At 64.6% G+C, this 11,707-nt stretch overlaps 2 protein-coding genes across 5 annotated transcripts; one reads left to right on the top strand and one right to left on the bottom strand.

Annotated features, from left to right (window-relative positions):
• Window positions 1–23: 23 nt before the first annotated feature.
• Window positions 24–7,725, top strand: PHF1 (PHD finger protein 1). 3 transcript variants are annotated; one of them, XM_088151404.1, is made up of 15 exons: window positions 24–346; window positions 592–827; window positions 914–995; window positions 1,181–1,276; window positions 1,354–1,439; window positions 1,669–1,817; window positions 2,049–2,144; window positions 2,215–2,283; window positions 3,390–3,513; window positions 4,252–4,319; window positions 5,133–5,252; window positions 5,393–5,543; window positions 5,626–5,729; window positions 5,809–5,868; window positions 7,038–7,725. In XM_088151404.1, exons 2-15 carry the CDS (start codon window positions 609–611, stop codon window positions 7,342–7,344), a joined length of 1,731 nt encoding a protein of 576 aa, XP_088007530.1. In that variant the 5' UTR covers window positions 24–346; window positions 592–608; the 3' UTR covers window positions 7,345–7,725. The 3 variants fall into 3 exon arrangements, with proteins under 3 accessions (XP_088007530.1, XP_088007529.1, XP_088007531.1); XM_088151403.1 differs by having other exon boundaries at window positions 27–346; window positions 7,035–7,725; XM_088151405.1 differs by lacking the exon at window positions 24–346 and having other exon boundaries at window positions 382–827; window positions 7,035–7,725.
• Window positions 7,726–7,893: 168 nt separating this feature from the next.
• On the bottom strand, window positions 7,894–9,937 carry CUTA (cutA divalent cation tolerance homolog). Of its 2 annotated transcripts, XM_088151457.1 has the most exons (7): window positions 9,833–9,937; window positions 9,375–9,743; window positions 9,004–9,152; window positions 8,846–8,905; window positions 8,684–8,729; window positions 8,165–8,214; window positions 7,894–8,075 (listed from the first exon to the last, which is right to left on the bottom strand). In XM_088151457.1, exons 1-7 carry the CDS (start codon window positions 9,920–9,922, stop codon window positions 7,973–7,975), a joined length of 867 nt encoding a protein of 288 aa, XP_088007583.1. In that variant the 5' UTR covers window positions 9,923–9,937; the 3' UTR covers window positions 7,894–7,972. The 2 variants fall into 2 exon arrangements, with proteins under 2 accessions (XP_088007583.1, XP_088007584.1); XM_088151458.1 differs by lacking the exon at window positions 9,833–9,937 and having other exon boundaries at window positions 9,246–9,378.
• Window positions 9,938–11,707: the final 1,770 nt, after the last annotated feature.

Genomic DNA, 11,707 nt, shown 5'->3' with positions numbered 1-11,707 from the left:
TCCCTGAAGGCGGGGCCCGACGGCCCCCGTGCGTGCGCGCCCTCGCCTCCCCTGGAAGGCGGCCCCGCCCTCTCCGCTCCGGGCCGCCGCAGCGCCGCGCACGGGCGCCAGGCAAGCCGGGACGGAGGGGCGGGGCCTGCCTGGGGGCGGGGCCTGCGGGCTGACCCAGCGCCCCGCCCTCCCGAGCGAAGAGGGGCGGGGCTGGTTTCGTTTGCGCGCCACCGCAGGCAGAAGCCCCACCGGTGCAGCCCGGACGCCCTCCGGTCCCCCGCTGCATCTCGCCGCAGAGCAGCCACACGGGTCCCTGGGGGAGCCCGCCAGAGGCCGCGCCCGGCCAGACCTGAAGGTCGCGTAAGGGCGCCGCCGGGGCCGCGGGTTAAGGCGGGCGGGCGCGGCGCCGGGGCGCTTGTGGGGACTCCCGCGGCGGCGCTCGGCAGCCCCCGGGCCCCGTTCCGGCTGCTGCGTCACTCGCGCGGGGCCGGAGGGCGGAGCCGCAGCGGGGCCCGCCCGCGACCCCCGGCCGGCCGGACCTTCCCGGCGGCGTCGGCCGCACCGGGCTGCCCGGGGCTGCTGAGGCCGCTCTCCCCGCAGGCGGAGGACGCGATGTGATGGCGAGCGAGCCCCCCGCCGCCGCCGCCGCCCGGGGCACCCGCAGCAGCGCCCGCCTGACCTCGGGACCCTGGAAGCGCCCGGCCAGGGCCGCCGCCGCCGCCTGCTCCCCGCCCGCCCCGGGCGCTGCCCCGGCCGGCTGGCCCCGCTTCTGGGAGGGGCAGGACGTCCTGGCGCGCTGGACCGACGGGCTGCTCTACCTTGGCACCATCAAGAAGGTCAGCAGCCCCCCCCCGCCTGTCCCCGGAGAGGGGCCGTCCGTGCACACCCAGGCACGCGCGGTGACCCTGCTGCTCCCCTGCAGGTGGACCCCCTCCGGCAGGTATGCCTGGTGCAGTTTGAGGACGACTCCCAGTTCCTGGTCCTGTGGAAGGACATCAACCCAGGTCTGTGCTGCTCCCCCCCGCCAGGCCCCTCTGCAGACCCTGCAGAGGCCCCTCTGGCATCCAGCGAGGACCTGCCTTTCCTGGCTGGTGAGGGGGTGGAAGGGCAACACCGTCCCCTCATCCTGGGGGGGGGAGGCGGAGGGTCTGGCCCTGCAGGCACCGGAGTGACCCTGTCCCCCCCACAGCGGCCGTCCCGGGTGAGGAACTCTCCTGCTGCGTCTGCCGTTCAGAGGTCTCCAGCCCAGAGAATCGCCTGGTGAGGTGTGAGAAATGCAGCCACGGTGAGTGCCGCAGCAGCCACAGCCGGGGGTCCGTCCCTCACGCCCCGCCCCCCTTTAACCTTGGCGCTCTCTTGCAGCCTACCATCAGGAATGCCACCTGCCCCGGGTGCTCAGCGACGCTGCCTGGACGTGCAGGCAGTGCGTCTTTGCGGTGGCCACCAAGGTGAGGCGAGTTCAGCCGAGGCCCTCTCCCCCCAGATGATGAGCTCCTCTCGGCCCCTGCCGGTTGGAGGGCCTTTAGGTTTTCCCTCCTTCCTGGTCCAGATGGGAGGGTCTCGCCGGGTGCCCGGCGTGCTCCACCGAGAGGGAGGCGGCCTTCCCTCCTGCCTGGGCTAGCCCCAGCCTGACCTCCACCGGAGGGGGTCTCCTGCTTTCTTCCTCTCTCCTTGCAGCGGGGTGGGGCCCTCAAGAAGGGGCCGTACGCCAAAGCCATGCTGGGCATGAAGCTGGTGCTGCCCTACCAGCTGAAGTCGCTCGATTGGGATGCTGAACACCTCACCAACCGTCAGCAATGCTACTGCTACTGCGGAGGCCCCGGCGAGTGAGTGTGCGCAAGCCTGGTGTTGGGAGGGCAGAGGGGGACCCCGGCAGGGGGCCAACCTTGGGTGATCCAGAAAGGCTAAGCAGGATTGGGAGTGGAGAGTGATTGGATGGGGGACCACCAGGAGAGCCCGAGGCTGTAGGCTGGGAGAGGAGAGGGCATCTTGTCCCAAAGCCATGGGGGTGAGGCCCCCAAATTCTAAGCTCTCCTTAGTCTGACCCCCTTTTCCAGGTGGAACCTCAAAATGCTGCAGTGCTGCCGATGCGGCCAGTGGTTCCACGAGGCCTGCACCCAGTGTCTGAGCAAGCCTCTCCTCTACGGGGACAGGTGAGCCCCCGACCCCAAGAGACGGGGGGTGGGGGCTGGCCAGGCGCTGCTAACCTCTCACCCCGGGCAGGTTCTACGTTTTTGAATGCTGTGTCTGCACCCGAGGCCCCGAGAGCGTTCGGCGCCTGCCGCTGCGTTGGTGAGTTGGTGGCTCACGGGGAGGTCAGGCGGGCAAGTGCCCTCTCCGCTGCAGGATGACGGGGGGGGAGCCCCCGGGGCCTTCCCTTCTGCGCCATGAGGGGCTGCAGGCTGGGTGGGGGGCGTTGGTGCTGGGGGGAGGCCCACAAGCAAAAGGGGCAGGGGTCCTGAAACATACCCCAGGCAGTTTTAAAATTCGCTGCCGCCCCACTTTAGCACCAGGGCGGAGCTTTGGGCTGGGCACTTCCCCAACTTTTGCCTGGGGGTGCTTCTGTGGCTCGGGGGGTGGTTTCAGGGCCCAGCACGGGCACCCACTTAAAAGGAGGAGCACTGCTCACGTGGATGGGCCTCGGCCGTCCTCCGGCTGAGCCTTTCACCTCCCTCCGGCGCAATCTAATGTTTCCAGAGTGGGGATCCTGTGTCGGGCCCCGGGCATTTCTTTGGGATCCCAAGGCTGCAGGCCCACCCTGGCCAGCAGAGAGCTTCCCATTTTCAGCCACCCTCTGTTAAAATTCAAAAGTCACAATGGCCAGCGACCGCTCGCAGCAGGCGAGCTGCCGATGTCTGGAATAGCTTCCTAGCGCTGCACTAGGAGAAAGAGGGGCATGTGACGCACCAAGCCACAAATCAAGGATTTGCTGGCACCTTTTCCAACTAACCAGTTTTGCAGATTTTATAAAGTTGGTTAGTGGGAAAAGGTACCACCGGATTCCTGATTTTTGCCACTGTAGAGAAGCCCAGCTCTTCTCTCCCCGCATACGAGACACAAAAGAAGTAATTGTGGTCAAAAAAAGACCAGCTTCTTGCGATTTGGGGGTGCTGCTCTTGGCAGGGTTCACATGGCCCACGAAGCCCACATCCCACCTGGGTTAGTCTGCCATGTGAAACTGTCTGGCTGTGGGGCTGTGAATCGAGCCCTGGGAGCTGAGTGGCGCAAGCGGGGCTGAGGACCCACCCCAGGCCTCTCCTGCAGAGCCTTAAACGTGGTTCTCTGGGGCTTTCACGGAAACCAGCCTTTCAACTCTTTGCTGCGGGGGGGGCGCTGCAGGCCTGGCCTTGGGCTGGCAGATGTCTCTCACGCAGGCGTGTGCGTGTGTGCGTTTGCAGGGTGGACGTGGCCCACCTCATCCTCTACCATCTCAGCATCTGCTGCAAGAAGAAATACTTTGATTTTGAGCGAGAAATTCTGCCTTTCGCCAGCGAGAACTGGGACAGCCTCCTGTTGGGAGAGGTCAGAGAAGGGCCCGGGGGGTTAGGGAGAAGGAAAGCAAGGGGGCACAAAGGGGGAGTGGGCGATCTCTCGGCTTGCTGCCTGGTTTGCATCGTGGCAGGCGTGGATCGGCTGCAGGTCACGACTTGGCTTCTTGACCTCCATGAAGAGTCATGGGCAGCACATTTCTGCGTGCTCATTGGCATTTTGTGAGGGGCTGAAGGGGGGGCGGTTGCGACCACTAGGAAGCAAACTGGTGCTGTTACCCGTCCCTGCCTCAAATACAGCTTGAAACTACGTTGGGCCATTCGGCACTGAATTCCAGTAGCAAAAAACGACACTGTGCCGGAAGCTGACCAGCCACATGCTGGGCGAGCTGCGGCTCCTGCCGGTTGCCCGTTCGTGGTGTAAGCGCTGCTGTTTGCAGAGCCTCAGGGTTATCCCCCCAGTCCACAGTGACCCCTGGATAAGAGTAAAGATGGGAGGAGAGAAGCGCATCATGTTCGCTGCAGGGAGCACGGCCAGGCCTCAGGAGATGGTCTTACGGGCAGGGCCGTTCCCTTTGGCTCTGCGACGTGTCCTTCCTGGGAAGAGGGATAGGCCTGGGGAGGGCACAGCCTCGCGGGCAAGGCGGTTGGTTCCTCTTCCTTGGCCCTGCAATGTGTCCATTCGGGGGGTGAGGCTGCGTCTGGGGAGAGCGCAGACTTACGGGCAGGGCTGTTTTTTGTCGTCCTCGTTCCCTCTCCTCGGCCACCGCAGCTCTCAGAGACGCCCAAAGGGGAACGGTACAGCCAGCTGCTGAGTGCCCTGACCAGCCACAAGGACAGGTAAGCCGTGCTCATGGCTGATGCTTCCACCTCATGCTAAACGTACCGCATCTGCAGAGCATCCTAAGCTGGTTAGCCTTTTGGGGTTCAGCCTAATGTACAAGTTCAGCCCACTTGGTTCCACTAAAATTTCACTATGCTGTCCAAGCCCAGAAAACTGGCTAATTTAATTGCTTTGTGCAAATCCAGCCATGGGGCTTGGAAGCAAATCCTAACCTAGAAAATGCCCACCCTTGAGGCTTGTATCTGCGCTCAGTCATCCACGAACCCGGACGTGGCGATGTGACACGTTGTGCACATCCAACCAAGACTGGATTTGCTGGCACAGTGACTTAACCAAGTCAGTCACAAACCTTATGAGCTGCGCTAAAACCATATTTGGATAGCTTTAACCTTAGATATTTTTGTGTCTGAGAAAAAAAGCTAATTTACTGAGTGTATGGGTCAATGTATTGCGTGAACCCACAAAATGACCCAACCTGAGTTGGGTGAATGTGGAAAATTGGGTTGTTCTGGTAAACCATAGTTCAGATGGTTCTGGACAAGTGCAGCTGTTGGGTTTTCAATCACCCCAGATGCAAAGCGCCTTCCTGCTCACGTTCAGGCAGCGCGCAGATCTCTTCAGCACCCTGTCACTACAAGTCCTGCTCACTGCGCACTGGGTCTCGTCAGTCAAACAGCATCGCCTGACGGGACCCAGAAGTGGGCCTTCTCTTAGGCACCACGGCATTTGGGGCTGCGGTCAGGATGCTGGCCTCGCCGGCTGGAGGGAGCCATGCCAGCAGGTTCCCCCATTCCTTCTTTCACCCACAGATTCATCTCCGGGAAGGAAATCAAGAAGCGCAAGGGCCTCTTCGGGCTGCACCTGCGTGTCCCACCTCCCGCCCCCCAAGCCCCAGAGAGCCCCAGGTCACCCCTCATCTCCGGGAGCAGGTGAGAAGGAGACCTCTCCGCCCCACCGGTCTCCTCCGAAGCTGTGGGCCTGGGGAGAGAAGGAAGCTGCCCCGGAGCTCCTTCCCCCCCAGCCCCCCAGCTCCCCCCTGTGCTGCACAGATAAGGAGGGCCCCTTACAGCTTGCTTTCAGGGCAGGGCAGGCGTGGGAAGGGGCTCGAGCGCCGGAGGGACAGGCGGCGCCGTCCAGGCCTGAGGGCAGCCTTGAGCACAGAGCAGCGCAGCGCCAAGGAGACCAAGGAGAGGGAGCGGCTGGACAGGGCCCTTACTCAGGTAAGGGAGGGCGGAGCGTGTCCGGGGAAGAGGGGGCTGCGCTCGGCCCCCGGCACCCCTCACCTGCCCCTCTGTTGCGCAGGAGGTGGTGCAGAGCCCGCTCAGCCCTAACCAGAGCTATGGCGGCTACGGCGGCACCTGCAGCACGTACAACTTCCGCCGCACCGATGCCCGCTGCCAGGACAGGTGAGGCTCTGGCCAGAGGGTGCGAGGCAGGACCTCCCCCCGGCCAGCTCCCTCTTGACAGCCTGCTCTCTCCCTACAGTGCCCCGATCCGGATGTTTGCCTCCTTCCATCCCTCGGCCAACACCGCAGGGACCTTGAGGTAAGCAGGGCAGTGCCGACTTAGAAGAGTTTTTGCCGTGGCACCTCCCTGGGGAGTTACCCCCCCCCACCAGGAGGGCAGAAGATCCTGACAGGAAAGTGGCATTTGGCCCCAGAGGTAAATCTTGCATGCTGGCCTCCTGTGGCTGGGACTCCCCATCTCAGCAGCTGTTCTGCCTTGGGTGTCGGGGCCTGGCTGGAGTAGCAGGATGTGGGCTGGCAGGGCCCTGGGGCCCCCTTTCCACCCAGGCGTCCTCCTGAATGATTGTTCACGGGCTGGTCTGGAGTTTGGCCTCCCGCCCAAAGTGCTGTTGCTGAGCGGCATCCGGGGGGCAGCGCCCAAGGACCCCCCAATTGAGGGAGGCCCTGGCTGGGCAGGGGGCTTTGAGCTCCTTCACTGCAAGGAGCAAAGCCTCTGAGCCCAAGGGGCCTTGGAAGCCCCTGCGCCTCATGCTGGGCTGCCCCCACCTACAGAAACAGGAGTACCCTCCTCCCCACATAAAAGGAGGAGTGGGAGGGGTACAGAAGGGAAGGCTTTTCCCTCGGGGAGTGCAAGCAACCCTTCCTTTGTACCACTGGGCTGCCCCTGGGCCCCTTCCTCTGCATGGAGCCTTTGGGCCTCTTCACCGAGCCATAGCCGAGGGGGCAAGGGGCCCAATTCACACGCGGCCTGGCTCCCCTTGGAGAGGGCGCCGAAGGGGGCTCAGGGTTGAGAGGGCCAAGAGAAACTCCCTCGTAGAGGATCAGCTCTTCCGCGTAAGCACTGTCTGCGGTCTGGGGCATGGAGCTGGGGGCCGCCCTGCAAGTCAAATAGGAGGTGAGAATTGCCCGACCCGTAGCAGGGAGGCTCTGTTGCGTTCTCCGCAAGGCCTTCCCTGAGCCTGTTCAAAGAACCTGCACCCCATCCGGGGAGAAAGGTCCCTGAAGCAGGCTGGGCTGCCCGTCCTTGCTGGGTCCCGTCCTGTCAATGCCAGGCAGTGCGCTGAAGCCGCCACAGGCTGGCTGTGCAGCTGAACCACCTGCGTGCTGGATGGGAAGCACAGGGGGCCCCTTCAGGCTGGTCTCTGCCCATCATGGGCCGTGCCGCCGGCACTTTGCGGCAGGAGGGGGCAGTGGTTCTCTGCCTTGTGGGGGTCTGGCGCTGACCCGCTCCCTCTTCCCTTACAGCAGAAGCGGCGAGCCCCCCCTTGACCCTTGTGCTGCAGCCACCCCCGCCGCAGAGCAGCAGAGTCCGGAGCGGCCTGCCCCCGCGTTCCTGCCCTGCCCAGCGCCTCCCCCCAAATGCCGAGCCGTGTCCCCGGCCCCTCCCCCTCCCCCCACAACGCCCTCCGCCCTCTGCACCCCGGCCAGCAGCAGCTATTTTGGGGCAATGGGCCGGCTGGCGCGGGGGGAGGCCGTCCGTATCCTGGCCCGGCGCATCACCACCGATGGGACCGTCCAGTACCTGGTGGAGTGGGACGGGGGAGGCGTGTTCTAGCCCGGCAGCCAATAGACTCCCAGCTGAGCACGAAACCTAATCTGGAGCCACGAGGAGCCCCCCGCTCTCTGCACAAGGAAGGGTCCCAGGCTGGAGGACCCCACCGCCTTACTACCTGCGCCACTGCTCTTGCTACCGCTGCACCCCCACCGCTCTGCCAGCTGGCCCTCCTCGTCCTCCTCCGGAGCAAAGCCTGAGTTTGGTTTATTTTTTTACTGTTTCTTAGTAAAGTTTTTAGGGAGGCCCACTGAGAGGGATGGGCATCGCTTCCCGAGGGGGCTGCCTTCCTACCCCCCCACACTGCCGATTCCGTTGAGGCTGCCGCTGCCGCTCCCCCCCGACTGTTCAAAGCCAGAGGCCCAATAAACAGCTTCGGTGAGACTCGGCTGCCGTGGTTTCTTCCTGGGTGGGGCCCTGCCGCAGGACTGCAGCTGCAGAGGGGACGTCCAGGCCCTTATCCGGAGCCCAGCCCGCCTGCCCCGCACAGCCCTCGCGACACGAGGAGGCCCCCGAGGCTCCCCAGGACAAATCCAGGCGAAGACAAAAGCGTTACAGCCGTGACCTCCCCCTCAGGCCCGGGGGTGGGGCTTTATTGTTGGGACGGGCTGGTCCACTGTCCCCGCATCTCTCATTCGGGGGGCACGGCCTCTTCGACCCACTGCAGGTACGGGGGGTTTCCCTGCTGGATGGGGACAGCGATCACCTCAGCCACTTCATAGGGATGCACGGACCTGCAAGCCAAGAGGGGCGGATGATGTAGACACTGGACATGGCTGCCCACCGCCCACCCCTGGGGGCAGGGAGAGGGACTGTACCTTACCGGACATATTCTGCCAGTGCCGGGACCCGGGAACTGCGCGTTTTGATCATCTGGGGGGAGAAAGCGGAGTGAGAGAGCCCCAAAGCTGTAGGCGGGCCCGTTTGAGGACGGCCATGAAGCAGTCCCTCCCTGCTGTGCTGGGGGCTCCTGGTGCCTGTCAGGCTGTGTGTTTGGGGTTTCTGCCCCCCCCGGGGTTGTGCGAGCCAAGCCCCTTGAGCGGGCCTGGGGTTCAGTGGGCCAGGAGGATTCGGGAGACGGATCCACCGGGTGGCCCGGCCGAGAGGGTGGGACAGAGGCAGGAAGGTGGAAAAGGGGCATCCCAACCCCCAGGGAAGACCCCCGGATGGGACCTCTAGTTTTGCGGTTGCAGGAGACCAAAGGCGTTGGGGGCGCAAGGCCGCTCTCCCACAGAGCAGCCACCCAGCAAATCCAGGAGGCAGCCTCTCCCCCCGAAGGCCCCCGCGGAAAGGCCGAGCCCCCTTCCTCCTCCCCGCGTCCAGCCCGCGCGGCCCCACTCACCAGCAGCACCTCGGTGTCCTCCTCGATCGCCCCCTTCCACCGGTAGCTGCAAGAGACGCGGAGCCCGGGGGCGCAGCTGAGCCTGGGCGCGGCCGCCCCCCCGCTCCCCAGCCCCGAGCAGGGCCCCCAGTCCGCGCCGCGGCCCCGCGGGGCGAAACTCACACGGACGTGATCCGGGGCACGATGTTCACGCAGGCCGCCAGCCGCTTCTCCACCAGCGCCCTGCGGGTAGACCCGGAGGGGCGCTCAGGGGGCGCCGGGCGGAGCCCCCGGGCGCCAGCCAGCCGCCCCCCCCCCGCCCCGCCCCGCCCCCGCCCCACCTGGCGATGTCCTTGGCCGCTGTCTCGTTGGGGCAGGTGACGAAGGCCGCCGAGAGGCTGCCCGGGACGTGGGGCGCGCCGGCCATGGAGAGAAGGCGCCGGGAGAGCCGCTGCAGCGCCGGCACCAGCAGCACGGACAGCACCGCCACCTGCGGGCAGAGAGCGGCGGCGGCGGTCGGTCGGTCGGTCGGTCGGTCGCCGCGAAGCCCGGGCCGCCCGGCCGCCCCCGAAGCGGCGCTTACCCCGCAGGCGCCCGCGGCCATCTGCAGGCGGGGGGAGGTGCCCCTCCGCCCGGGCATGCTTCCCGCCCCGGCTCTGCCCCGCCGCTGCCCGCCCGCCGGCCTAGTCGGCGCCGCGGAGGACGCCCTCACCTGCTTCCTGTCGCGTCCGCCGCAAGACCCGACGGAGCCCCGCCCCCGCGACGGGGTTGCACTGTCAGGCGGAAGTGCAGCCGATGCAACGCGGGTCGCTCTCGCGCCGCCGCTGCCCTCAAAACTCTGCGCATGCTCCAGGCGCGCGAACCTGCCGCGGACCCGCCTGCTGCGCGCGCCCGCTCCGCTCCGCTCGTGCGGGGATGCGCCGCGGAGACCCCCCCGCTCGGGGTGGCGGCCGGAGGCAGCGGCGCCGCCCCCAACTGGGGTCCCGTCGCTGAGGGGCGATCGGGGTCCGCTCGGGGGCGCTGGCTGCTGCCTCGGTTGGAGGGTCGCCTTGTTTGATCCTGGGGTGCCTCGTTGAAAGGCCTGCGGCGATTCACATGAAGCAGCAATGACGCTTGTGGGGTGAGCCCTCCCCAAATCAGCTCAATCCGCCCCCCCCGCCGCGCGCCCACCTCGCACACACGCTGGCTTCTCCGTGGCTCGAGGGAGGGGCAAAGTAGGGTCCGGGGTTGCCTTGTGCCAAATCTGTTCCTGCGGCGCATCCCTCCGGTGAACCGGCTGCCCTCGAGGCTGACGTGGGCCACGGTTGGGAGTCTGTAGGGGCCCCAAACCAGACGCAGCCCTCCAACTGGACTTGCCCTTCTGGCGCAGCTGGCGGGCAGTTGGCGCCTGTGTGACTCCCGGAGGTGTTTGTGTGATTGCCGCTGGGGCTGTGGGGTGGGCCAGACCTCTTGCCCTGGCAGGCCAGGAGGGGCTGTCAGCTCAGGGACAGAGGGACCCCTCCCCATTTCAGAATAAGGCCCTTCCGGGTCTCCCCATTTTTTGCAGGCTCTTCTGGCCTGACTCTCTCTGGGTCTGCCCCCTAAGACTAGTGTGGCCATGGGGGGGACCCCCACACACCTTCAGGGTTTTGAAACACGAGTTCGAGGGGGATCGGTCTGCCCGTGACTTCTGGTCCTGGGGGGGTTTCCTGTTCCCAAAGGCCAGCTGCTGGGGAGCAATAAGGCCCCTCTGGGCCCCCTTGGGAATTCCCCGGGGTGGTGTCGGAAGTGGGCCCCTGTGGGACAAGGTGGGTCCTTGGCCCGATCTGGCCTTAGCTCCTCCTCTGCGCTCAGGAATGGCTGGAAGAAGCTGGTTGGAGCTCGTGGCTTTTCCCCTTCTGAAGTGGTCAGGCAGGTGCCCCCCACCCACCCCCCGCCGCCCAGGAGCAAAATGTATTTCAGGGGGACTCCAGCATAACCCTCAGCCAGAGCGTAAAGTTACAATAGGAAGGTTTGCCATAAACTGACGGTGACCGAATATATGGCAGAAAGGCAGGACAGTACGAACGGCCCGCGCTTAGAAAGCATCATTGCGAACAGCGAGATACTGTTAACGTGGAGGGCCCACGTCATGGGACAGCAGATTAAAAGGGGGAGGGAGAGGGAAGATTCTGCCCTATGAGATCTTGGATTCTCAATTTCTGTGCACAGAAGTGCTGGGAATACACTCATCAACGTTTAGGCTGCTCTCAAGGGATTTCAAGGGCCTGAAACACTTCCCACTTGCCAAGCGATTGCCTCATGTCTGCAACCCAACCAGGGCTCGGTAACCACGAAGAACAGGGCCGACGCACTCACAGCGTGGCTTGGCCCAACAGGCTTAATTGCATTAACCCACCTTAACCCTAACAACGAGCTGGGTTTGCATCTCGTGCAGCGCCATAAAGAGCAACCGACCAAGGTTAAAACTAGCCACGATTATTTGTAGCGGACTGTTCAGAGCCTGACTCAGGAGACCCTTTGGAAAACAGCCACTTGGACGTTCCTCCATTATCTGGGAAGAGAACAGCCAGCTCACCAATTCGCAAGAAAGTCTTTGGGGGAAGAGTGAGAAACCAGCAGAAATGAACGCTTTTCTGGCTTTGGAGAGTTTGCCCGCCCCTCAGAAGCCACCCTTGACTGGCTCCAGGCCAGCCTGCAGCCTCCCCTTTTCAGGGCACGGGGTGGGTCTAGAATCCTGGGGGTGGAAGGACACTGGGGGTTGTCTGGTCCAGACCCCCCACCCAGGGCAGGGATCCTCAGACAAATGGCTTGAAGGCCTCCAGTGATCCAGAGCCAGGAAATTCCTCCTAATTTCAAATTTTTATCGCTCATCGGTTCCTGCCCTGCCCTCAGGTGCAACGGAGAATGAATCCGCTGCCTCTGCCCTGAGACAGCCCTCCATGTATAGGAAGGCCGGACCGCGTCTCCCCCCCCCCCCCCCCGCCGCTGAGAAGGCTGAGCTCAGCAGTTCCCTTAACTGCTCTTGGCACAATTCTGGCTCCTCCGTGCCCCTTGCATTTTTGG

Source organism: Python bivittatus, unplaced genomic scaffold (genome assembly GCF_059951505.1).
Source record: "Python bivittatus isolate LINGU-HERP-01145 unplaced genomic scaffold, Pbiv_v1 ctg000650_np1212, whole genome shotgun sequence".
In the NCBI taxonomy this organism is placed as follows: Eukaryota; Metazoa; Chordata; class Lepidosauria; order Squamata; family Pythonidae; genus Python; species Python bivittatus.
Note: the sequence above shows the minus strand (reverse complement) of the source record. Positions and strands in the feature narration are given on the sequence as shown.

What these genes read in the sequence shown, in the direction of transcription:
- PHF1 (XM_088151403.1), top strand. Translation starts at nt 609, where the DNA reads ATGGCGAGCGAGCCCCCCGCCGCCGCCGCCGCCCGGGGCACCCGCAGC. An exon ending in GTGTGAGAAATGCAGCCACG is followed by an intron (nt 1,277 to 1,353) that starts GTGAGTGCCGCA and finishes GCTCTCTTGCAG; the next exon opens with CCTACCATCAGGAATGCCAC. An exon ending in GATGCCCGCTGCCAGGACAG is followed by an intron (nt 5,730 to 5,808) that starts GTGAGGCTCTGG and finishes CTCTCCCTACAG; the next exon opens with TGCCCCGATCCGGATGTTTG.
- CUTA (XM_088151457.1), bottom strand. Translation starts at nt 9,922, where the DNA reads ATGCGCCGCAGGAACAGATTTGGCACAAGGCAACCCCGGACCCTACTT. An exon ending in GCGGCCAAGGACATCGCCAG is followed by an intron (nt 8,906 to 9,003) that starts GTGGGGCGGGGG and finishes GTCTACCCGCAG; the next exon opens with GGCGCTGGTGGAGAAGCGGC. An exon ending in GCACTGGCAGAATATGTCCG is followed by an intron (nt 8,076 to 8,164) that starts GTAAGGTACAGT and finishes CTTGGCTTGCAG; the next exon opens with GTCCGTGCATCCCTATGAAG.